The 21,811-nt window shown below is 51.2% G+C and overlaps 10 protein-coding genes across 10 annotated transcripts; 5 read left to right on the top strand and 5 right to left on the bottom strand.

Annotated features, from left to right (window-relative positions):
- Window positions 1-51: 51 nt before the first annotated feature.
- On the bottom strand, window positions 52-2,515 carry PMZ80_001045 (uncharacterized protein; the record flags this gene model as incomplete). Its single annotated transcript, XM_064869493.1, has 2 exons — window positions 52-2,302; window positions 2,361-2,515. 2 exons carry the CDS (start codon window positions 2,513-2,515, stop codon window positions 52-54), a joined length of 2,406 nt encoding a protein of 801 aa, XP_064734990.1.
- A 516-nt stretch (window positions 2,516-3,031) lies between these two features.
- Window positions 3,032-4,693, top strand: PMZ80_001044 (uncharacterized protein; the record flags this gene model as incomplete). Its single annotated transcript, XM_064869492.1, has 1 exon — window positions 3,032-4,693. The coding sequence occupies one exon, from the start codon at window positions 3,032-3,034 to the stop codon at window positions 4,691-4,693; it is 1,662 nt and encodes a 553-aa protein (XP_064734989.1).
- Window positions 4,694-5,264: 571 nt separating this feature from the next.
- On the bottom strand, window positions 5,265-7,035 carry PMZ80_001043 (uncharacterized protein; the record flags this gene model as incomplete). Its single annotated transcript, XM_064869491.1, has 2 exons — window positions 5,265-6,436; window positions 6,486-7,035. 2 exons carry the CDS (start codon window positions 7,033-7,035, stop codon window positions 5,265-5,267), a joined length of 1,722 nt encoding a protein of 573 aa, XP_064734988.1.
- A 1,207-nt stretch (window positions 7,036-8,242) lies between these two features.
- On the top strand, window positions 8,243-9,352 carry PMZ80_001042 (uncharacterized protein; the record flags this gene model as incomplete). Its single annotated transcript, XM_064869490.1, has 1 exon — window positions 8,243-9,352. The coding sequence occupies one exon, from the start codon at window positions 8,243-8,245 to the stop codon at window positions 9,350-9,352; it is 1,110 nt and encodes a 369-aa protein (XP_064734987.1).
- A 981-nt stretch (window positions 9,353-10,333) lies between these two features.
- Window positions 10,334-11,401, bottom strand: STB3 (DNA-binding proteins Bright/BRCAA1/RBP1 and proteins containing BRIGHT domain; the record flags this gene model as incomplete). Its single annotated transcript, XM_064869489.1, has 1 exon — window positions 10,334-11,401. One exon carries the CDS (start codon window positions 11,399-11,401, stop codon window positions 10,334-10,336), a length of 1,068 nt encoding a protein of 355 aa, XP_064734986.1.
- Window positions 11,402-13,250: 1,849 nt separating this feature from the next.
- On the bottom strand, window positions 13,251-13,736 carry PMZ80_001040 (uncharacterized protein; the record flags this gene model as incomplete). The annotated part of the gene is made up of 1 exon (XM_064869488.1): window positions 13,251-13,736. One exon carries the CDS (start codon window positions 13,734-13,736, stop codon window positions 13,251-13,253), a length of 486 nt encoding a protein of 161 aa, XP_064734985.1.
- Window positions 13,737-15,046: 1,310 nt separating this feature from the next.
- Window positions 15,047-16,837, top strand: PMZ80_001039 (uncharacterized protein; the record flags this gene model as incomplete). The annotated part of the gene is made up of 5 exons (XM_064869487.1): window positions 15,047-15,370; window positions 15,422-15,676; window positions 15,730-15,807; window positions 15,858-16,142; window positions 16,193-16,837. 5 exons carry the CDS (start codon window positions 15,047-15,049, stop codon window positions 16,835-16,837), a joined length of 1,587 nt encoding a protein of 528 aa, XP_064734984.1.
- A 759-nt stretch (window positions 16,838-17,596) lies between these two features.
- On the top strand, window positions 17,597-18,613 carry PMZ80_001038 (uncharacterized protein; the record flags this gene model as incomplete). The annotated part of the gene is made up of 2 exons (XM_064869486.1): window positions 17,597-17,688; window positions 18,022-18,613. 2 exons carry the CDS (start codon window positions 17,597-17,599, stop codon window positions 18,611-18,613), a joined length of 684 nt encoding a protein of 227 aa, XP_064734983.1.
- A 327-nt stretch (window positions 18,614-18,940) lies between these two features.
- PMZ80_001037 (uncharacterized protein) lies at window positions 18,941-19,851 on the top strand (the record flags this gene model as incomplete). The annotated part of the gene is made up of 4 exons (XM_064869485.1): window positions 18,941-18,999; window positions 19,045-19,171; window positions 19,217-19,272; window positions 19,347-19,851. 4 exons carry the CDS (start codon window positions 18,941-18,943, stop codon window positions 19,849-19,851), a joined length of 747 nt encoding a protein of 248 aa, XP_064734982.1.
- A 523-nt stretch (window positions 19,852-20,374) lies between these two features.
- On the bottom strand, window positions 20,375-21,571 carry PMZ80_001036 (uncharacterized protein; the record flags this gene model as incomplete). Its single annotated transcript, XM_064869484.1, has 1 exon — window positions 20,375-21,571. The coding sequence occupies one exon, from the start codon at window positions 21,569-21,571 to the stop codon at window positions 20,375-20,377; it is 1,197 nt and encodes a 398-aa protein (XP_064734981.1).
- Between the last annotated feature and the right edge of the window lie 240 nt (window positions 21,572-21,811).

Below are 21,811 nucleotides of genomic sequence, written 5' to 3'. Positions count from 1 at the left end.
GGCTTCAATATATGCTCCGACGTGCAGGGCAAGCCGTATATTTATCGTCTCTCAGTCAACCATATCCAGACTCTCTACACTTTGCTCCAATCCAGTAGTGGTCGCGTTGCTCCCAGCACTTACATTGCTCGCATGGCTTACTGTACTCATATCGCTGGCTTGCTTCCTCAGGGCCCTAACCTGAGGATTCTTCTTCGCGCCTGCCCTACGCCTGGACGTGCCAGTGCTGCTGCCTTCCCCGCCTGGAGGTGGTGCTTCGCGGATCCAGCGGGCGATCATCTCTGCACGTTCGGTTGAGATAGAGTAGTCCTTCTCTTTTAGACTACTTTCTTGCTTGGTCTTGGAAGCTGTGCCATTAGTCTTGTCGGGATGAGAGTCTTGTCCTTTGCCCGCAGACGCCCCATTGGAAACCTTTGTGCTTCGTGTAGGACTTATGTTGTTGTACTCCTTTCTCATTTCCTCATCCTCGGCAGCGATTGCTCTCGCTTCTCTTGCACGAACGCTCTGTCGGAAGGTATCCTCATCCACAACGCGTTCGTCAGCTAGGGCTTCTCGGATGGCGTTGCGCTTGATTTCGTCCAGCTGTTCGCGGCCGTCGTGCTTCTTCGTGACGGAATTGCTGTTTGCCTTCTTGCTATTTGTGCCATCCTTCTGCAACATGCTGCCCCGTCTTCGGTGGTCTTTGTCTGGCGATGGCGTACACAGTTGTTCCCACGTCTGCTCCAGACCAACCCAATTCTTTGTCTTCCGAAGAACTTCGACCCAATCTGCTCTGGAAGGGCTCCTAGCTGCCAAGAAGATTGGATAGCTGTCGCAAACGCGAGAAACACGAGCAGCCATGTATGCATGACGTTGATGCTCCTTGACAGAGGTCTGTACGAGACAATGACATAGCAAAAGTGAGTGAAGCACATCAGCGAGTAGTGGGTGGTACGTCACTGCTTCGGAGAAATCAGGCAAGGAGAAGATCGGATGTTGTCTTGCTTCTGCAGTCTGCGGGTCAGGTGGGTAAGGTGGCAAGCCTTGGGGAGGAACTGCATTGAAAAGTTCACCAACTTTATGGACGGTCGGCTTGGGTATCTGTGGGAACTGGTCGTTCGGATTGTTATTGCGACGCCGCTCGTACTTGACGAGTGCCTCAGATAACCCATTTTGCGAGTGTGCATCAACGTCAAGCAAGCGTTGACTGCGAGATGCACCAGATTGAGAATTTGTCATCGAGGAGACCTTGTCAAGAAATGCCTCAGTGAACTCTGGGGACAGGCCAGGCGTGTAGTCAAAGTGCGAGAGGAAAGAGGTATAGTCTCGCAGAGCGCGCTTGGCGTAGGTGCGCACAAGTTTGCGAGCTTCCATGCGGGCTCTGGCTTCTTCTTTCTGTTGTGGGGACTCTGTAGGCGGAACTTCCTGCTCGCTAGGCGCCTGCTCGTTAGGAGGGACTGCGTCGGATCGCTTGAGCGCAGCTGCAATGTTCTGGCATGCCATGGTAAGGTAGACATTCGCTCTATGGAAGAGTAGCTGGGGCTCCATGCTGCTTGGGTAATCTTTCTCGTCTAGCTTACCTTGTGACAGCTTAGCAGCATCTTTGGCAAGGATAAGCTCAAGCTGGTCACTACGATGACCGTAATAGAGTCTTTGCGTGGCCAGACCTTCAGTCAGATCCCGAGCAGCACCATGAAAGTCCTCTTTGAAGATTCTGGTTACGGCTCTTGTTCGATAGGCGGCAGCCTCTGTTGGTCGCTGATTGATAATGTCGGTCAAAGGCTTCAAGCTTGTACTTTCGGCCATGGCTCTAGACGGAATCTTCTCATGGAAGAAGTGCACATACTGTGCCTCGGGGTCCTGCTCGTTCCTCTGCAGAACGTGCTTAGCGACTTCTTCCAGTGCAGAAGCAGACTGCATAGTAGCAACACTGGCAGCAATCTCGTCCAAGCGATATGCATGGGACAACTTGGAGGTAGCATGCTCGCGCATGCGGAACTTGCGCTCACTACTAAGCTTCGCGTTTCCCCCTCCACCTCTTGAATGCGTGATACCCAGAATCTCGGCATCGGCGCCGTTCAAGTAGCCATGCGAAGAATTCATAGAATTGTTGAGAGAGAAGGCAGTTGTGCCATTGGCAGCTCTGACAGCAAGACTGGTAGCATCGTCGATCAAGCGCCTGATCCTCACAAGATCAAAGAAGACAGCCGGGTCGATGGGTTGTGGTTTCGGCGAGTAATAGTTGCTATGCGCCAGTGTCTCGAGGACTTCAGGAGGGAGGTTTAGCCATGGTCCATGGTATGATGAGATATATCGCCAATGCCTATCTCGTCATTAGCAAGGTGGTCTCGATTCAGCCTTAACCAGAACGCCGTGCTTACTTGTTGCGACATATAACCAGAGTCGGTGGTTGGGGTTGCGCTGGCGGAGGTACTGGATTCGCCTGTGCAGACTTCACATTCGACGCCGGTGCTTCACTAGGCTGAGCGCCATCAGCGTCGGCGGCTGCCATCTTGGACTTCTTCTTCTTCGCCATATCGCAAGTTACATGAGTGCCAATACAATGTCGTCTCGAAATCCTACTTGCAAAAGTTGCACGGTGTTTGTACACTAAGGCTTAGCAAGGCTAGGGCGGCTCCCGGGCTCGAAGGTACACGATGGAGGCTAGATTTATAAAGATACGACGAGTATTTGTGAGCAACACTGATGGTGGAGCCATGATGAGCTTCGTGCTTGATGAAACAGGTACCGACTCGTTCATCATGGTCACAAATGCAGGAAGCGACCTGGAGGTCGCAATCGGGTGCTCCTGCTGCGGCCACGATGCATGCAACTGGGGGCTAAATTAGGCTTCAAAATGATCTTCAGGCACCAAGCACGCCGCAAAAGCCCCCACCCGTTGGAGGGCGCTCAGGGCACCCCACCGACATCATCGAAATACTGTTGTGAGTCAACGCCAAAGATATCTTGACTGACAAAGTTGCACATTTACAGCAAAACGACGGCTGTAAGGACCTGTACCCCGAATCGATTGCCACTCCAAACCTCCAGCATGTCGGCACCAGAATCCGGGCTCCCAATCCATGCGAAGGACAATCCAAACACACCAGCCGATGGCGCACCCTCGAAGAATGCATTGAAGAAAGCACAAAAGGATGCCGAGAAGGCTGCGAAGAAAGCAGCAGCTAAGAAAGCCGACGAGGAGAAGAGAGCCGCTCAGCAGTCCTCAGCCGACGTCGACAATGCCAAAGACAGTTATGGCGCCTTGCCGACTGACTCTTCTGTCGATGTCACGCACCTCAAGAGCATTAGCGAGGAGCATGCCGACAAAACGATCAATGTGATTGTGAGAGTCCATAATAGCAGAGGTCAATCAGCGAAGCTGGCTTTCCTCATGCTGAGACAGCAGGGAAAGACGATTCAGTCCGTAGTAGCAGCTGGAGAAGAAGTCTCGAAACAGATGGTCAAATGGGCAACTTCAGTCAGCGTCAACTCCTTCGTCCGCGTTACGGCTCTAGTCAAGAAAACGCCCGCCCCGGTCGAATCGGCCAGCATAAAAGATTATGAACTACATATCAGGAAGATCTACCTGATCTCCCCAGCAATGCAGATGCTCCCAGTCCAACCGAAGGACATTGAGCGTCCACCGCCAGAGGGAAATGTTGAAGAAGGTGCAACAGATGCAAGTGGAATGCCAGTCGTTACTCTGAAGACGAGACTGGACAACAGAGTGATTGACCTACAGTCCGAATGCAACCAAGCAATCTTCACCATATCCTCCGCAGTCGAATCTCTCTTCGAAGAATACATGCGCAAATCCGGCTCTCGCAAATTCAACACCGCCAAACTCGTCGGTGCAGCAACAGAAGGTGGCTCTGACGTCTTCGTCGTGGGCAACTACTTCGGCAAGAAAGCATACCTCACACAATCACCACAATTCTACAAGCAAATGCTCATTGCAGGCGATTGCGAAAGCGTTTTTGAAATCGGCCCAGTATTCCGTGCAGAAAACAGCAACACACACAGACACTTGACCGAGTTCACAGGTCTAGACTTCGAAATGGTCTTCGACAACCACTACCATGAAGTCCTCGGTTTCGCCGAAAAGCTCATCGTCTTCGTCGTCACAGAACTCCTGGAACGCTACAAGGACGAAATCACAGTGATACAGAAATACTTCCCTAAAGCCGGCGACTTTAAGGTCAAGGATGGCAAAGCCCTGCGTCTAAAATACCTCGATGGTGTAAAGCTGCTCAAAGACGCAGGAGTCGACACATCCGAGCAAGACGCATTCAAGACCGACCTGACAACAGCAATGGAGAAACAACTCGGCAAGATCATCCGCGAGAAATACGAGACAGACTTCTACGTCCTCGATGAGTTCCCAATGGCCGTGCGACCATTCTACACGAAGCAACATCCTACTGATCCTAACCTCTCATATTCATACGACTTCTTCATGCGTGGTGAAGAAATCATGTCCGGCGCACAACGTATCAATGATGCTGAGGAGCTAGAGACAGCCATGCGAGCGAAGGGCGTTGACCCAGCCTCGGAAGGATTCCAGGACTACGTGAATGCATTCAGACAGGGATGTAGACCGCACGCTGGTGGTGGACTAGGTCTGAACAGAATCGTGCAGTTCTTCTTGGGCCTCGACAATGTGAGACAGGCGACGCCGTTCCCAAGGGACCCGCAGAGACTGCGACCGTAACGAGCTTCGTTGTTGTCAACTAGACAATCCAATAAGGTTCGTTCCTCAACAGTCGCTACGAGGACAAGTGAGATCTCTTGCAAGGTGTAACCACTGTCTTCCATGTCGACAATCACGGATACAGATATCTGGATGTCGACTTCAAGTTTGGAGAGGCCCCGAGTCTGTGGGAGCGGTAGGCTCTGATCACCAGAATGAGTAACCGTCGACCCTGAAGCACATTCTTCAGCAGCGTAAGTAATCAGCAATGCCGGCAGCTTGAACAACCCTCAAGGAGACGGATTCGTCAAACTCCTAAAAGTTGAAAGCATCTGAACAGCGACAAGAGGACAATAGACGCCTACTTGTAGACGAAATCCTGAAAATTATGGGATTACGAAAAAAAGCTTGCTCCTGCCTACCAGCACTTACACTACATAAATCCTCCGTCGTTATCAAAGTACACGCTTTCGCTAATACCCAACAGCCATTTGACATCAGTCAGTAACACCCTTCGCCGAAATGATTCCAGCGCCGCCGCGACCACTTGTTCATCTCAATGTGCTGTGATCCCTTCGGAAATACTCCATGCCTAGACCTCTGCCCTCTCCTGGAAATAATCATCCGCCTCGTCCCCTCCTACCCCCTCCACCCGCATCTTCTGCACCCACAACTGCGTAATGACAGCACCCATGGCACTCACATCCCCACTCGTCAAGTACCTATCATCACTCCCCAGCAACCACCCCCTCAAATACTCAAGCAACCTCAACCGCATCGAATCAAGCAGCAACCCAAAGATCTTGATCGCAGCAATACCATTCATCGCTACCGGAATCCCCTTCTCATCATGCTCACTCAGCCCCAATTCCTCCTGTACCTGCCGGCTAACATGCCCAGTCATGTAGATATGTGCGCCCGCCATGATCTGCGGCGCACCGGTAGTTGGGTCAGTATTCGCCGTGATCTTGGCCGCCTCCTCGAGACGTCGGAGGAAGAGGGACTTCTCGGCTATGGAGTCATATTCAATCAGCATCGCACTAATCTGGAACAGCGCCGCGAAGAGTCGAGACTTGCGCATGAGTTCGTCTGAGATACTGTATGTTTGCCGGATGAGCTGGCCCGTCGCTGTTCTCTCTGAAAAGACGCGTTGTCGTTGTTCGGTGTACGACCATTTCTGGAGGTTGCCGTCGGCCCGGGGTGTACACTCCAGCAGATCGACGCTGGATGCCCAACTGTTCATCTGTGCTATCATGGCTGCATACTCGCGGGCGTGCTGCTGTATTGACATGAGCGCCGAGAAGAAGCGAGATTTTAGTTGTTCGAGTTCGTCGAGCTGCGTGATGTCGAATTCAGCGAATGTGTATTGGAGGAAAATATGTTCTGAGCAGGTGACCTGGGAGTTCCGCACGACGGAATCGAGGCCGCCTCGGGCTTCGATCATGGCGTCTAGGCCTCTGAGATGGACTTTGCGGAATTCGGGGTTGTGGACTATGCTTTGGAGGATGCTGCCTACTGCTTCGTCGGTTGGGGTGTTGGTGTCTTTGAGGAGTTCCTGGAGCTTGTTTAGTGCCTTTTCTCGGCTTCTGTAGACGACGGTCAGGGACTGGGTTCCTGTCTTTGAGTTTAGTTGGTCTGCGGCTTTGGCGATGATCCAGCGGAGCGGGACTTGGAAGGCGAGCGGGTATCGTGTTAGTGCTCCTTGGAAGGTGTCTTCGAGCTGCAGTTTCATGCCGAAATCATCTTTGAGCACTTCGGTGAACCCTTCTTGCTATCAGTACTTCGGGCGTTGAGGAGTTAGTGGTGTGCTTACAGTAGTGAGCCAAGCGTCGCTCTTCGAGGTTCAAGAAGAAGGGGAATGCCTGATAAGCAGGATACTTGGTGATTCGGCATAGATCTTGGAATAGATCTGCTAGGTCACCGGGCGGCGTCTCGTCTTTCTGATCATCTTGCTTCGCGTTCTCTTCCGCTCTCTGAGTTTCCTTGGCGGTCTTCGGCTGCGGTAGTGACCTGCTACGCTCCTTTGGTGGGGATCCTACATGTCGGACAAGTGAGGTCTGCGAATCTGACGAGCCTCGTCTCAACGTTGCTCCTGCTGGAGCTGAGGTTCTCCTGGCGGTCTTATTGATTTGGTCATGCTGAATCACTACAATATCAGACGTCTTTTCACATTCGCTGGCACCCGTCGCTGGTGGTGATGAAGGTGCTGACTTGGACTTGGGCTTGGGCTTCACATTGCCTCTGCGCTGCTTGTGTGCATGCTTGGCAACCTGGGCATTGATTGCTGATAATGTGCTCTTAGAGTACTTGTGCCTCTGGTCCTCATCTATGAAGACAAAGGTATTCTGCTCTGGTGGTGCCATCTCACGATCGTACGGATACCGAATGCATGAGACTCGATGTACGGATACCAGAAAGAGACCAAGGTCTGCAACGGCGATCGACGACTTGAAGAGAGGCAGCTCACTGGAGATAGCCTGTGATTCGACATCTTCGCCAGATGAGGGGTCCTGTCGTCGACTGCTTTGAGGTTGTGGGCAATCGTTGAATAGGTTGATGATTGGTTTGAAGCTGCGCACATGCAGCTTTTGTCAGCTCGTTTTCCTAATTCGACATGGCTTACCTCAGGACGATTGGTCAGCCTCTCCGGATGCCGGCCAAGCTTCTCTCGCTTAGCAACTTTCACGAAGTCACCTGGATTCAAGCCTTTCCAGCTTTCGGATATCGTGGGAACACATGTTCGGCAGAAGTGATGCTCATATAGGAGATCGAGTTTTCCGTCGCGCCTGCCACGTTGTCCAGCTGGATACAGGTTCGTGGCAGGCACGATCGAAAGAGCCTCATCGAAGTTCAGAATAAGGCTATGGTCGATGAAGCACAGCAAGACATCGAGTCAATGAATATGCAGTGTCGAGTACAGTGAGAGTACAGTATTTGGTGCTTGGATCCTGAGCTTGAGGTTTGCTTACGATAGCCGATGGTAAAAGGCTCACAAGTCAGCAATTATCTACCTGTCTTACTCTGCTCAACTAGCTGAATGAGGATGGCTATTAGATATTTTCACCTCTGCATGAACCAAACAGGATATGGTGGTCACCAAGGCAGTGCTCGGAATTGTTGCAACTGGTCCTGCGGTATATTGATACCATTGCCTGCTTCCTACAGATTTGTTCCAAGGCACACCGAGCCTTCACAAATAGCTACTGCAGGGAAGATCACATGACAGTTACCGAATTCCACGTCAGAATTGTATCATGACAACAGCAGAACGTTCAACGAAAAGGTATGGAAGCGGAATGTAGTCAACTTTGGTCTGAAGATCTTGGCTCAGCAAATTGCATCTCATAGCGTTAGCGTTCGCGTCCTGCTAAGCTATACCTGTTCTGACTAGTGTAGATCGGGATAGATTTCCACCGAGACTTCATCGTGATTCGTCGCTGTTTTCTTCGAAGATCCAAAAATTCACGTTAGAAGTCTTCTGCTTAGAGTACGGTCAACAGCAACAGGCTTGTTGGATCCATCACGCCTGCTGAGGGCGCTCAAACGAAGGAGTGACAGCTTAAAATCACGATGGCAGTATCAAAGAGCCACAATGAGCGGTCAAACAAGCGCAGAAAGCTATCACCGCCAGAAGAAGACCATGAGCATGAAACCTGGGTTTCGAAGAGAAAAGCGAAAACGACCGATGCGCGAAATGGGGATGTGCCTACTACCACTCCTCACAGTCTGGCGGTCAACAACCATGCCACGGAAGAGTTGCCGTCTGTGAAGGACCTCGCCTCATCAGAATCTTCTCTCCGACGAGCAGCCATGAAAGCCATCACCAAGCATCTCGAATCACGCTCACCATCAAACCCACTATCACCAACAGAATGCCTCCAACTATGGCGTGGCTTCTGGGTCGCAATTTACATGCACGACTCGAAAAACGCCATATCAGTCCAAAACCTGCTCAGAGACATTGCGCACACGTTCGCAATCGTATCCGCCAAAGACGAAGAGGCCCAAAAGGCCGAGAATGGCGGTGATCAGGCGCCAGACCCAAACAAACAACAGCACGTATGGTTAACAACATACCATACCGCCTTCCACGAAACAATGGTCCACGAGTGGGCGGGCATAGACTCTCACCGGCTAAACAAAGCCCTCTTGACGTACCGATTCGTCACGCGAGAACTGTTCCAGTTATGCTTTGGCCCTCTATTCGTGTCACCTCAACAGGAGCCAACCGAACCACCAGCTCAGAAGAAAACGAAAAAACAGAGCTCGAAGGCTTCAAACGCAACACAAACCTCAACCTCGACTGCGGACGAAGCATCCTGCGCAAAAGCAATCTCGATTTCAACCTCAATCATCCACGTCCTCGAAACCGCCGGTCCACTAAACCCATCCGATCGTAAGATCCCAGATGGTCTCCGGCTACATATCCTCGATATCTGGAATGACGAGTTATTCGGGGCTTTAGACATATTTACGGAGCAAAGTAAATCGGACGATGAATCCGAAAGTTCAGCTGCGAAATCGCGGAGTGATGGGATGACTGCAGTACTCGGTCTGCTGAGACAACCGCTAGAGAGAACGGCGAAAAGCGACAGCGGCGCCCAAAGACACGTGAGGATGAGAGCGAAGGACACTTTGCAGGGGCTCGAGGAGCGGGAGAAAGGCATATCAGCCGACTAGAAGGATCTAGGGTACTAGTGCAGAAAAAAGGGTCATGCCAGTATGCTGAGTGCGGTCTAAGCGGATACAGTGGTTGCTTTGGCGTAATAGATACTTGCATGCAAGGCTGTGACGAGGCAGGAATTACAAAGGCTACAGGATTTAAAGCATTGCAATGAGCTGGAGGATGATGTTCATTGTGTGAGATCGTGGTGCTAAGCTACTTCCTCTCGTTCAGGCAAATTGGTGTCATGATCATCGGTGCTGTTTCAAGCCACCTCCCAATCAGCGTGATCGCCCAACAGGGATATCAAGCAGAAGCCAAAAGCTCTCACACAGTCGCTGCTCGAGCTTGACCATTGACATGACAGCCACAATGTTCCCCGTCCATCGCTCCTGGCATCGTGGCCAAAATAAGACCTTCATATCTCCGTGCGATAAATCAATATGACAGAGCGATATTGCGAAAATGATGGCCCAGTACATTCAGTGAAGAAGACTGGCATTTGCAAATATGAAGACTTCGTAACTCATGCTCGGCGGCATTTGTTCCCACGGTTGAGTCAAGCTTGTTGCCTCAGTAGCGAGGCGTTGCGCCAGATAAATGTCATATCTGGCTAATGTTGTATTAGATATTGGTGTCAGAAGACACTGTCGAAAGGGGTGACGAGAAGCAAAGGTATATCGGTCCTGCCGACGAATGTGGCCGGTAAAGACTGTTACCAGGTGTGGATCCTGGCTTGATAAGGAGGGTTATCCAGTAAAACAAAATCAGAAAGAGATAGCTCCAATTGTCGACCGAGCCAGCCAAGTCATGCCGGCTTCAAGGTCGTCCTCGTAAAATCATCAATCGGAGTCGTGAGGTGAGAAGGTCCAAAGTGTTCAACGCCTGCAAATGCACTTCGATCCCTTGCTTAAGGAATGTTCGAATCCATGTCATTTCCACCTTTTGCCCAGCTAAAATGCTAGCCGTCCTATTTCCCGAACGCCGACCATGCTGTTTTACATCGAGCCCAAGCTGAGGAGCGCCTCGACAGCTGCGCGTTCTTGAGAATCATTAATAGTACTGAAATTAGGTTTGTTGATTGGCATGGTCTTGGTAGGGAATGACTGTGCCATGTGGGGTGCCGGTCGTTGGGTTCGTGTTGGATAGATGGGCTGGTAAATGCGACCACCACCAGAAGGTATACGGGAGTTTGGGAGAGAGCCTGGCGGCAAGGATCTTGCCCTCAGCGCTTCCGCCCCAATACTGCCCCAGTCTTCTTCGTCGGTCACGTCTCCATCATCAAAGTCATCCAGCATTGGGTCTGGTGGAGGCGCTTCGGAAGACGCGTAGCCTGCGTCCTTGTCATCCAGGGACATATTGTCGGCGTCATGGTCGAACATGTCTTGATCTTCGTCAGACCCAGAATATCGTCCAGACGCGCTTGCGCCAGATGCATCGTCTCTATGTGCTAATCCTCGCATGCAGGACGAAGTGTAGCTGGCAGGAGGGGTACCATCACGGGCGGGTTGACCTCGGCGACGGGCGTCCCATCTTCCCCAGCCTACCTTCTCAAAGATGACCTCGCCCTCATCTCCCGGCACATCCAGGCCAGCGCCGCGCCCTTCCAATGCAGCCACGACCAAACGTCGAGCTTTAGCTGAAGTGATCCGAGAGAAACCAGGCACGGTGCTGTTGAGGTAGCTCATGATGTGCCTGATAGCCAAAGGACCATGGTTAAGGAGGATATCTGGAAGGTGGTGCTTAGCCAGCAGAACAGGGGTGATAGCACCTGCGCTGTCCAGATCACCAAGACTATCCAGAGCCTCGGCAGTCAGAGCGTTTCCTGGCGCGTCGTGTAGATCAATGTCCGACTCTTGCTTAATGCTCGCACGCTGAGGTGGAAGGTTCGGAGAGATGGAGTTGGGAGGAGTAGGCAACATCGCAGAACGATCGGAGGGATTGGTTGATACACCAGCAAAGGTGTCCCGACCAAGGTTGAGCCCTCCTTGCTTGGGTATTTCAACAAATGCGGACTGTTTGTTCAAGGCCATGCCGATGGCTGATGCACGTTGGTTGGCAGCCATTGTTTGTCGTGATGTTCAGGAATGACGACCGGGGATGGTGATGTCAACTGTGGCAATCCTCTTATTAGTCACCAGTCCAACGCGGAATAATGATGTGTATAGACGAAATATGGATGGGAATGCAATGAGTCAGTAACACACCTGAACGTGTCTAGCGATATCGGCTTGGTTGAATGTAGTGAGCGCAAGTGGTGAGGATGCCGAAGCAATCGATCGTAGATGAGTCAAGTTGGTCTTGCAAATAGGAAGAGACGACCTTGGTAGGCGGTCTCTGCAGTATATCTTCCCTTGGTTGATGGGAAGATGAGGAGGAAGAGAAGATTAGGACACGAGGCACTGGGTCACCCATGGACGCCGTGACCTGGGGTGATTGCAGTGTCGCTGAGATAGTGTGGTGGAGAACGTTGGCTTCTGATTGGCGAGCACCTGCTATCAATTGTTGGCCCAAGGCACTGCAAAGGAAACTTGAGCCAGGGAATCGGCCCCGTGCCTGCCGGACTTGGTCGTGCTTGGTGTTCATGCACGCAAGCTCGCTTCGTGCCTTCTGCGGCTTCCACTTTCCTGCTCATCAATGATATTATCGCCTTGCTTCGCTGTTGCATAATTTCTAAGGTTGGCCAACATCCGTCATTTTTGTTCTCATGACATCAATTGTTCTGCCTCTACAAGACTGCACCGCAGCGAATGTAATCGAAAGCTTGCTCTCCGTAGCGTACCACGTCTGTATCAAACCTACCTATCTTCGTCCGGCTCTCTCAAAGTCAATCGCGAACACTACGCAATCTAGTCCTCATCTTCGTGCAGAAGAACTGGACCCCAGCCTGCATGTTCCGCTCCCCAAGATCTTCTATCCCCACTTGAACCGTCAGCTATCCTTCACTTTTCCCCACCACTTCCTCTGAAAACCGCGTTTGTTCTTCCTTCCCTCCACGTGTTGACAGTGACTCGTCCATGAGTTCGCGCAAGTCGAGCTCCATCATCCCACTTTCATCCGAAATCGCATCGCACATTCAGCGGCAAGCTCGAATGAAAATTCACGGACGTTCCATGCACGTAATTGTGAATGTTCATGTCAAACCGTTTGTATGCGTGCGCCGAGGCCTCAATGCTTGTGTTTACTAGGCGAGTCGATAATTCATGTGTTCGAGCAAGCACGGGCGATGCATCTGGGGTTGCCTTGGCACGTTTATTCGAGGATATTGGGGTTTCCTTACTTGTTGCATAGAGATAGCCCCTCTTCAAATCGTATCTGAGTAGGCGGTAACCTCGCCGATATCAGGAAGCTGAGCGTGAACGGTAGCGTGATGTGTGCTGGTATCAAAATCCACAATCTCTAGGTACCGTTCCCGAAAACGGCCGACCGCTGCACACCAGAAAGAGGTAAAGCTGGAGGAGAGACTACGAATCGTGAGCTGCATGGCCATGTTAAGCAGGCTAGGATTCTGCTCCTCGAGTCTACCGAACAGCTACGTTATCAACCATGCGTCTCGGCACGATTGCTGTGACAATGATGTTATTATCGAATTCGTCCTCGCCATGGCGTTCTTATCACAGCGCAGCCCAAGATTGTGCAAACGAAATGCGCAATTTGGAGTCTTGCGTTGCTTGCATAGCTAAGCATATATTAATGTCAGTCACGTCCTCACCAAACAAGGAGGTAGAGCTCGCGCACGCATCAAGTACTTTGTTGAACCAACATACGGTTTCGATTGGGCCCAGAAAAACAGCGTTGTCGCCCTCCAAGCCCATAAGCATGTTCAGGACGACAAGCACCGCTCAGACATATCCGAAGTTAATGGCCATCTCCCAGCTACCGTGCAGCATCCTGCATTACGTCCAGCAGAGCCCCCTATAATCTCTTCACAACAGCATAAACATCCAATACTCCAGCAGTGAACCCTAATAATGCCCTGACATAGTTCTGTCTTTTCCATGCTTTCATCAACTCAATCACTTCCTGCTTCTGCACACCTTGAATCTCGCTCCCATCCGTCTTCCTGATCCTCAGTAACCTATCAATACCCGGCAACATCACGGCGACCGTAAAGGCCAGAGTTCCCGTTGCAGCAGCTGCGGCAACACCGTACTCCAGTCTTGATGATGGAACTAGGTATGCGCTCAAAGCATTGAGAGCTGCGGATCCCAACGCCAGGGGCACAATAAAGCCTGCCCCACTGTGGTAGATGTCCGCGAAGATGCGAGTCGAATCGCTGATTGGTAGCGGTAGCAGGGGATGAATTGACAGGTAGGAGGAGCCAAAGTAGATACCTGACATGAAAAGCGCACTGGTGATGCCTAGTGCTTGTGTCGTCCGGATCACTAAGTGGTTGGCCATCGTGAAAGACGCAGCCAGGTATATTTCTGAGGCGTCCTAAGGTGGTTTGTGACCCTAGTCGTTGATAGCGGTACTGGCAAAGTACTGGGCTACCCTGAGCTGGTTTCCTCCTTAATGTGGGCTTAGTAACTAGGTCGATTCTTCGAAGCTGTTTGTTTCCCACCCAATGGTCTTGTAATAAAGCTGGTTGCTGGGGAATGGCGAAGCTCATTCAAGGCTCATGTTCACTCTTCCTTGACTAAGATTGCCATGCTATATACTTAAGGCTGCACGACGTCTATAGAGCACACAGCCAGCGGTGTCAACAGTCAGCTAACGATAGACCGAGCGCGATGCTGCATTGGGACAGTTGTGAATCTTCCGCACGGAAGGGCAGACCATTTTTCGTCGAGGGTTCCAGCCGTCAGGCGATCAGGCACGAATCTGATCTCAACACTCACGTACGGCCGCAATCTTCTGCTTAGACGCCGCGCCGGCCCGACGGAGGCCGGAGGAACGATCAAACCGCGTCTTTGATCAAAGCAGGTGAGCTTCTCTGACCTTGACCATTATCATACTACATTTCTGTTTGCACGATTGTTATGACTTCACTCTTGAGATCCGGTACACACGGTATCTTCGCAGGGCTCACTACTCGCTAGCGGTATATCGACCCTGGTACGCGAGCCATGCCGAGCTATGGCGACCTCAACCAGACAATTCGGTTGCTGCGTGCAAGACTCTAACTCATCGGAAATATGATGTGCATTGAGCTGACCTATCGAGTCATTCGCAAACACACACTGATGCACAAACTGAGCGGCTAAGATAGATCCAGAGAGTTCTGGATTTGACGAGCTTCTAGCTGCATATGAAGCGATGCCACGTCAGTGGCTCCTCTGGAACGGTTTGAAATCCTTGCATATCGAGCTGCAGTACCTCAACTCAAACGATGACCGTCTATTGTGCATGCCAATCACGTCCACAGGCGAAACCCTAGGGTGTTACGCTGCCGGCATGCTATGCATAAGTACGCATATAGGTACACGGTCGTTCTTCGCAAACCACCCTCGCGACCAAGTAGCTACCAACGGCTTGAAGGATCAGCCGATGCTAACCAACCCCATTGTCGAGTTAGTCACTGGATAGGTCAAAGAAAGTTTCGGCAGATGGCGCTTCCTTCTTGTCACCAAGATAGGCCACACGCTAGGGCACAGCATGCGCTGGCTTGGGGGACATCTTTTGAGCTTGAGAGTAATGCTTCTTGAACTCGACTCTCCCAGATCGCCGCAGCTTACACAGACGGCAATCTGCCCATCATCGACGGCACAATGATCCTACTACCATCCAACGACAATCTACTGCTAGCGGCCAAAGTCGCCGTGCCTTTATACTTTCTGTACCTTCTTGGCTACGCAGTTTACAACCGCTATTTCCACCGACTGCGGCACTTTCCCGGGCCTTTCTGGGCTTCGGTTACGCCTTTGTGGTACTGGAGGGTCGTAAGGTACGGCAAAGCTGACCAGGTCCACTATCCGTTGCACGTGAAATACGGCGACATTGTTCGGATTGCTCCCAATCTCCTTGCCGTCTGTAACGCAGCTGCGATTCCCACGATTTTTGGACCTAAGGAGGGCAAAGTCTGGAGGAAAGGTGTAAGAAGAGATCCCACACTCTACCCAAACTCCCAACCTTAACCTTGCTAGGACTTCTATGACGGGTTTGACCCCCACATTGGTAATGCTAGGACCGATGGTTTTAGCGAGCGAAATGATGCCAAAAATGCCGAACGCAGACGCCTCATATCTAGCCTGTACACGCAAGGAAGCGTTCTTCAGTACGAGCCCTGTGTGGACAGATTAATAGACCTGTTCTACGAGCGAATGGAGATGTTCTGCAAGTCGCAAGAGCCAACAGACATGTCTGTGTGGTTGAAGAGGTATACGTTCGATGTGGTGGGCGTAAGTGTGCCCCAATTCCCTTGAACCACATGAGTTGACTTCAGTGTCACCAGGAGATATATTATGGCCGCAGAGGTGGCTTCGGCATGATTCGCGACGACGTTGACTACAATAACTGGTGCCTACTTATGGTATGCCCATAAATTTCGTCCATGAGCTCGGACACACTTACAAGCAATAGGACCTCATGCCGAACTACGGAGCGAGCACCACTTACTTCCCCTATGGTCTACGAACACTATACCTCATGACCCAACTTCTCCATGCACGAGGCCGGGCCGCAGTGAAAGGCCTCTTCGACGTCCAAACCCAGGCCAAGACTTCTATCAACGAGCAATGGAAAACCATGACAGAAGGTAAAGAGTACCCAAAGAACACCATGCTGAGCAACATGCTCGAGATAGTCAGGGACAAAGGCGAAAAGGTGCGCTGGGGAGTGGCAGATGTGCAAACGGAAGCGTGGGCGGTATGTCGGCTCGCCCTTGCTTGAGGTCGCCGTGACTAACTACGTTTCAGGTAATCTGGGCAGGAAGCGACACAACCGCCATCGCCCTCAGTTCGATCTTCTACCACCTCCACAAGCATCCAGACAAGCTACGTATCGTCCTCCAGGAGATCGACGAGGCGTTCGAGGAAGGCCGTCTCAGCTACCCTGTCAGATTCAATGATGCGAGAAAATTGCCATATCTGCACGCTGTCGTGATGGAGAGCATGAGGATCCACGCATCGCTTGGCACTGGTCTGCCCCGTGAGGTCCCAGCCGGAGGCGCTGACATTTGCGGCACATGGGTACCGGGTGGCGTGGAAGTCATGATGAACTCGTGCTCCGTGCATTTCGACAGACGTGCTTTCGGCGCAGATGCTAACGACTGGATACCAGAACGGTGGCTCCGGGACGGTGAGGAGGCAGCCGGAAAGATGGAGAGGTCTATGCTTCAGTTTGGACATGGTCCTCGGATCTGCATTGGAAGGCATATCACAAATATCGAGATGTACAAGGTTCTGCCTACATTACTGCGCGACTTCAAGTTCGACCTGCTGGTGGAGAAGTGGGATGTTTGGGAGGGTTGGTTCCACAACGCGAGCAATATCATGTGCAAGGTCAGCAAGAGACGACCTGATGAGCCAAGGCCACAATTGGTGCACGAGCACATGAAGTGAGGGCGAACGTGTCTTTCACCGAGGATTGAACAAGGCTTATCTGTTGACGATTCTGTTCGAATGCTATGCAAGCAATTGCTCGACACGGGAGCACGAGTCAAACCACTGGTCAGTGCTTGGGCATCGATCGTACGCTTGAGGACACGGCCTACCGATTATTACAATCTGCAGTACGTTGAAGCCGGCACACCACCTCGACGCGACTATCCCCAATATCCTCTTTCCGGAATCCACGGAAGAACAATGTTCCGTCCCTCAAGTCGCTTCCTTTTTCACGCGACTTCGTCTGACGTTTCCTTCACTCCTCCTTCCTCAACCACCACAACATGCTTTCACTCCTCCTTCCTCAACCACCACAACATGCTTTCAAAACTCTGACGCAGAATGGACGTGTCTTTCGCCCACTGTAAATGCTTGTTGCTTCCAACGTTGTTGGCGTGATAATCATGGGGCCTCCTGGATGTTAGCGTTTACTTCTCCCAGGCGAACTGCATCTGAAACGATATGATAAGTCAGGTTTCCAACGTGTCGCCCAAGTGGCATGCGATATCATTTTTGGCGATCAATAGGGCTGAAGTCTAAGGAGTGTCACTGATTGTTCTCACTGATGAGGTTGTCCTCTGCACTCGCCTTTCCCTGTTCAAGTGACTCCTGTGGTCCTGCTGAAGATCATAAAGTCCTTCCTTCAGCAGGTCTTCTCTTACCTTCTTACATACCAGTAACTATAGTTCGTCAACGACTGATTCTAGCACACGTACAATGGGTGTAAAAGCCACACCCCTACCAGAAAGAATGGCGCCTGGGCCAGTTGAGCTGATCCACGGACCCGCGACTACTTTTAACATGGAAGAGTCAGTGTTCCTGCTCCTTCCGCATCGAAATACTCACCAGAAGCAGGAACCTCAGGTCGAGTCGATTCACAGACCTAAGCATCCTTTGCGGGGAGTACACCTTTTACGTACACAAGGTCATTGTGACGAAAGCTTGCAAGTATTTCAAAAACCTCTTAGACGAAGCATGCAAAGATGTATGTGGCTCTTCTCGTCAGCCGATGCCTATGCTAATACATGGCCAGCAAGTTCTCGAGCTTGGTACGACGAAGATAGATGACGAACCAGCGATGGTAGCACGGTCAGTCTCGTCGCCCATACGTATTTCATCGATGTTGCTAATACGAATCGCAGGTTGATACACTTCCTATACACTGGCAATTACCCAAAGACTCACGTGGCACATACCGGCGTCAAATCTTTCATCCCACTACCTGATACCTACGTTGTCGCCGGCCGAGAAGATCTCCTCCACGCATCTATGTACGCCATGGGCGTCAAGTACGGTGTGAAGGACCTGGCCTTCACGGCAGCCGAAGCGTTTCGACGTCTAGGGCCGGGCAACGGCAAGATCTTCGAAAGCAACGATTGGCCTGACCTTTCAGCATTCATCTACAATTCGACCCCCGTGAAGGACCGGCATTTACGCAACATTGTGGTCCGACAGTTCCAGTGGGCTCTACACCACGATCGATCTCTTCTGGACATGGACAAGCTGGAGAAACTATTGAACGAGATTCCGAGTCTAGCGTTTGATCTTGCAACTATACCTCTGACCAAGGATACCTACAAGTGTTCTGGTTGTAGTCACTGGCAGCATGCGTTGACTCTGCGCTGTGAGCACAAGGAGAGGCATAAGGCGAATGACAACGAATGTTTCAAGTTGGGTTTGAAAGAGCAGGAGTGCTTCAAGTGTCACAAGGTTGCAGTTTTCAGCAAGAAGTGAAGATACACTGTGGAGCCTTTGAGCTCGTTGGTAAGGCCTTTCCAGGCTCGAGGTGTTGTCACATCAGACCGTGTGTCTCTTCTAGCTTTGGTCAAGGGCATTGTGAGATTTCAAGGGGCCGAACTGAAGTTTGTATGACCGTGTCCAACACAAATCTATCGCAGGTCCCTATTACACAAGGCACACTATGGGCATGTCGATGTTCACTCACACCTCAACCCTTCCAAGCAGCTTGACTTCACATCTCTTTCATGCTCCGCCACTCAATTCACTACGCTCGCTTCCCACTCCTCTTCTTCTATTTCTCGTATCCAGTCATAAACCACTATGGCCGCAGAACCGGTCAAATGGGTACGTGCCTCCCATAGCAGACCGCTGATGGAAGGGTATGTCAAGCCCGCTGCCAGTGACTCGTGCTGACAATGGAGCAGATTTCTGAAGACAAAGCTCTTCGCAGACTTTCAGCTCGATTGTGGCAAGCACACCTTCCATGTTCACCGCCTGATCATCTCGCACAACAGCAAGTTCTTCAATAACATTACGCAGAATGGCTTCAAGGTGGGCTCTGCCAGAAATGACGCCACCAGCAGCTGACCTTCTAAGGAGACACAAGACGGTCAAGCTAAATTCCCCGATGATGAACCTGAATTGCTAGCGCGGTATGCAACTTGCTCCATGACGGCGGATCACGGACTAATCATGCGAATTTAGAAATGCTGTTCTTCTTCTACAGTGGCAGATATCCTGTGACCGACATTACAAAGATAGGAGTCGGTCAATTCTCTTCAATCAAGGACAGCTACGCAGGCAAAGACGTCCTCGTCAACGCTGCCATGCACAGCCTCGCCGTCAAGTACAGCGCCCCCATGCTGAGCAACACCGCATCCTCAGCCTTTCTGAGAACCCATGAACGTGATCTACTGAGAGGTTGCGACTGGCCTCAAATGATCTCATGCGTCTACAACTCGACCCCCGACAATGTTCGCATGTTGCGCGACCATGTCGTCGCTGCCATTCAGTACGCCAATATCGCTCGCCTTCTCGCAAAGGACGGTCAGCAAATCTTTGACCAGAAGGTCCTTGAACAAGTCCTGAAAGAAACGCCGGATCTGTGTTACGACCTTGCTACCTCGATGGTGACCGGGGATTCCTGCGTTTGCAACACGTGTGACAGGTCGGATTGGTTACTCAGATGTGGGTGCCACTCCGTCCTGACATGTGGCACTTGCGATGAATGAAACCGATGTGTCTAGGTCGGATCGATAGAGACAAGAGTGGCAGCCGCTGCGGGATGAACCGAACGTGTCATTATGGTAAGCATAGTGAGCTGAACGCACGGAGATAATGATAGAGCAGCGAGCTTGGTAGTATAAATTCTGGCATTGTTTTGAAGTCAGACTGAGCTAGCCACGATAGCTATGTTCTTCTGGAAGTCATCTGCGCAATGATGAGTCGATGACAATGAAGTCTTTGCAACTTCGAGCCTGACCTGTATCGTCAGAATGCGTGGACAGACTCACTACCAGCAGCGCTGGCCAGTGCAGTACTGGTATAACAACTAATCGCTTGAGCATTCCGAGCTAGCTTAGTCTCTGGCCTTCACCCTGTATCTGGACCCTCTGTTCGAGGCTTGAGTGCACGCTAAGCCTGTTATGATGGGAAACCCGGCTGTACGTGCTGTAGTACTGCTCGCAGAGTACTAGTACTGGCCAACGCTCTCACTACTAATACACTTACTAGGCCACGATGACCTTGCTACTCCTACTTAGTATCCTCCCTCCTAACCAACAACTGCCTCAAGAAGCCAGGATGCCACTCCCTATTCTCCTCTACACCAGAACTCCAAGTAAGACTCGACACATCACAATCACTCTCTCCACTAGTAGCAGCCTCCCCACCACTCTTTTCATGCCCGAATATCTTCCGGAAACTCCTCTTGTTCATCCTGGCATACATGTCCACGATCTCAGTCTTCAGAGGATCATGTCTAGATATAAGATTGCTCCACAGTCGCTCAATGTCTTCTCTATCAGGAACAACCTTAGCGAGCTTGTTGATCGTACGGAGGCGGAGAATAATTTGTTGCCTCAACGCGCTTTCTTCAGTATCACCTAGCGAGGTTGGATCGGCACCGTCAGAATGTTGCGGCACTTGCAACCGGCCTGAGTTGGTGCCCTTCGTGATCTCATCAACACCATACTTATCAGCAAGAATATATAGCCGTATCATTGACCCAAGCGCAGGCGGATCAGGCCGTACTGCCCCAGCGTCACGCTCCATGCCTGGCAATCCGATGATCTTGCATTCGAATTCTTGCTCAACCTCGCTGGCTGAGATACCAGCTGTGACTTTCTCCTTCACTTTGCTATGCAAGGATGCCTTGGATATATCGGACCACGAATGACATTGATCGAACGGTAATGGGGGTTTTGATAGATCTATCGTCTCGCAGTTTCGTTCGACACTCCGGTGCTTGTGCCATGTTATGTATTGAGCCACAGCGGATTCAATCGCAGCATCTGACAAACCAGGTTGCTCTTTCTGCACGTGCTGAAGGAGATCAGTACTCTCAAGCTTTTCGATGTCTTTGGCTGAGATCGTACTTCTTCCGCTGCTTGCACTGTACAGCCACTTTGTGAGCATGACCCAGTCTTCAACTCTGTCTTCTGGCAATCTGACCTCCTTACTTTGCGCTTCCGTCCATGTAGTCAACGTCTCATTACCAGTCTGTCGCGGCTGCGATAGCATAGCTCGGAAGACCGGTGAACTGTCAAGCAGGAGTGGCTCGTGGATGTAGAATTTGACTGGCATAGGTTCTCTAGCTGGCGAGGATGGACCACCAACAATAAGTGTTATGATGCTTGCTGAGTATGGAGAAAAACAGGGTCCGTTGTGTGCTGCAGCAAGTCTGGGTCGCTTTGAGGGACGACGGTCTTCATCTTTTGTTGTGATAGACATGATAGGCGACTCTGGTCGAATAGACATCATATCTTTTTATGCTCTACTCCCGAGTTCCCTTGCTACCACTGTGCTGGAGAGTTCTGCACGAATGGATTGGAAATCAGAGAATGTAGTCAGTAGCTGCCGTCCTAAACACAGGATAGATTGGTGAGTAGGAAAGATAACCAGTAATCGCCTTCTGTCTCAAGCGGTTCATTGTTGAATTGAAACACTCAAACGGTGGCTGCGCATTTACAG

Source organism: Knufia obscura, assembly GCF_036327395.1.
Source record: "Knufia obscura strain CCFEE 5817 isolate CBS 148926 chromosome Unknown scaffold_1, whole genome shotgun sequence".
NCBI classification, from domain to species: domain Eukaryota; kingdom Fungi; phylum Ascomycota; class Eurotiomycetes; order Chaetothyriales; family Trichomeriaceae; genus Knufia; species Knufia obscura.
This window is presented reverse-complemented; position numbering and strand designations above follow the sequence as displayed.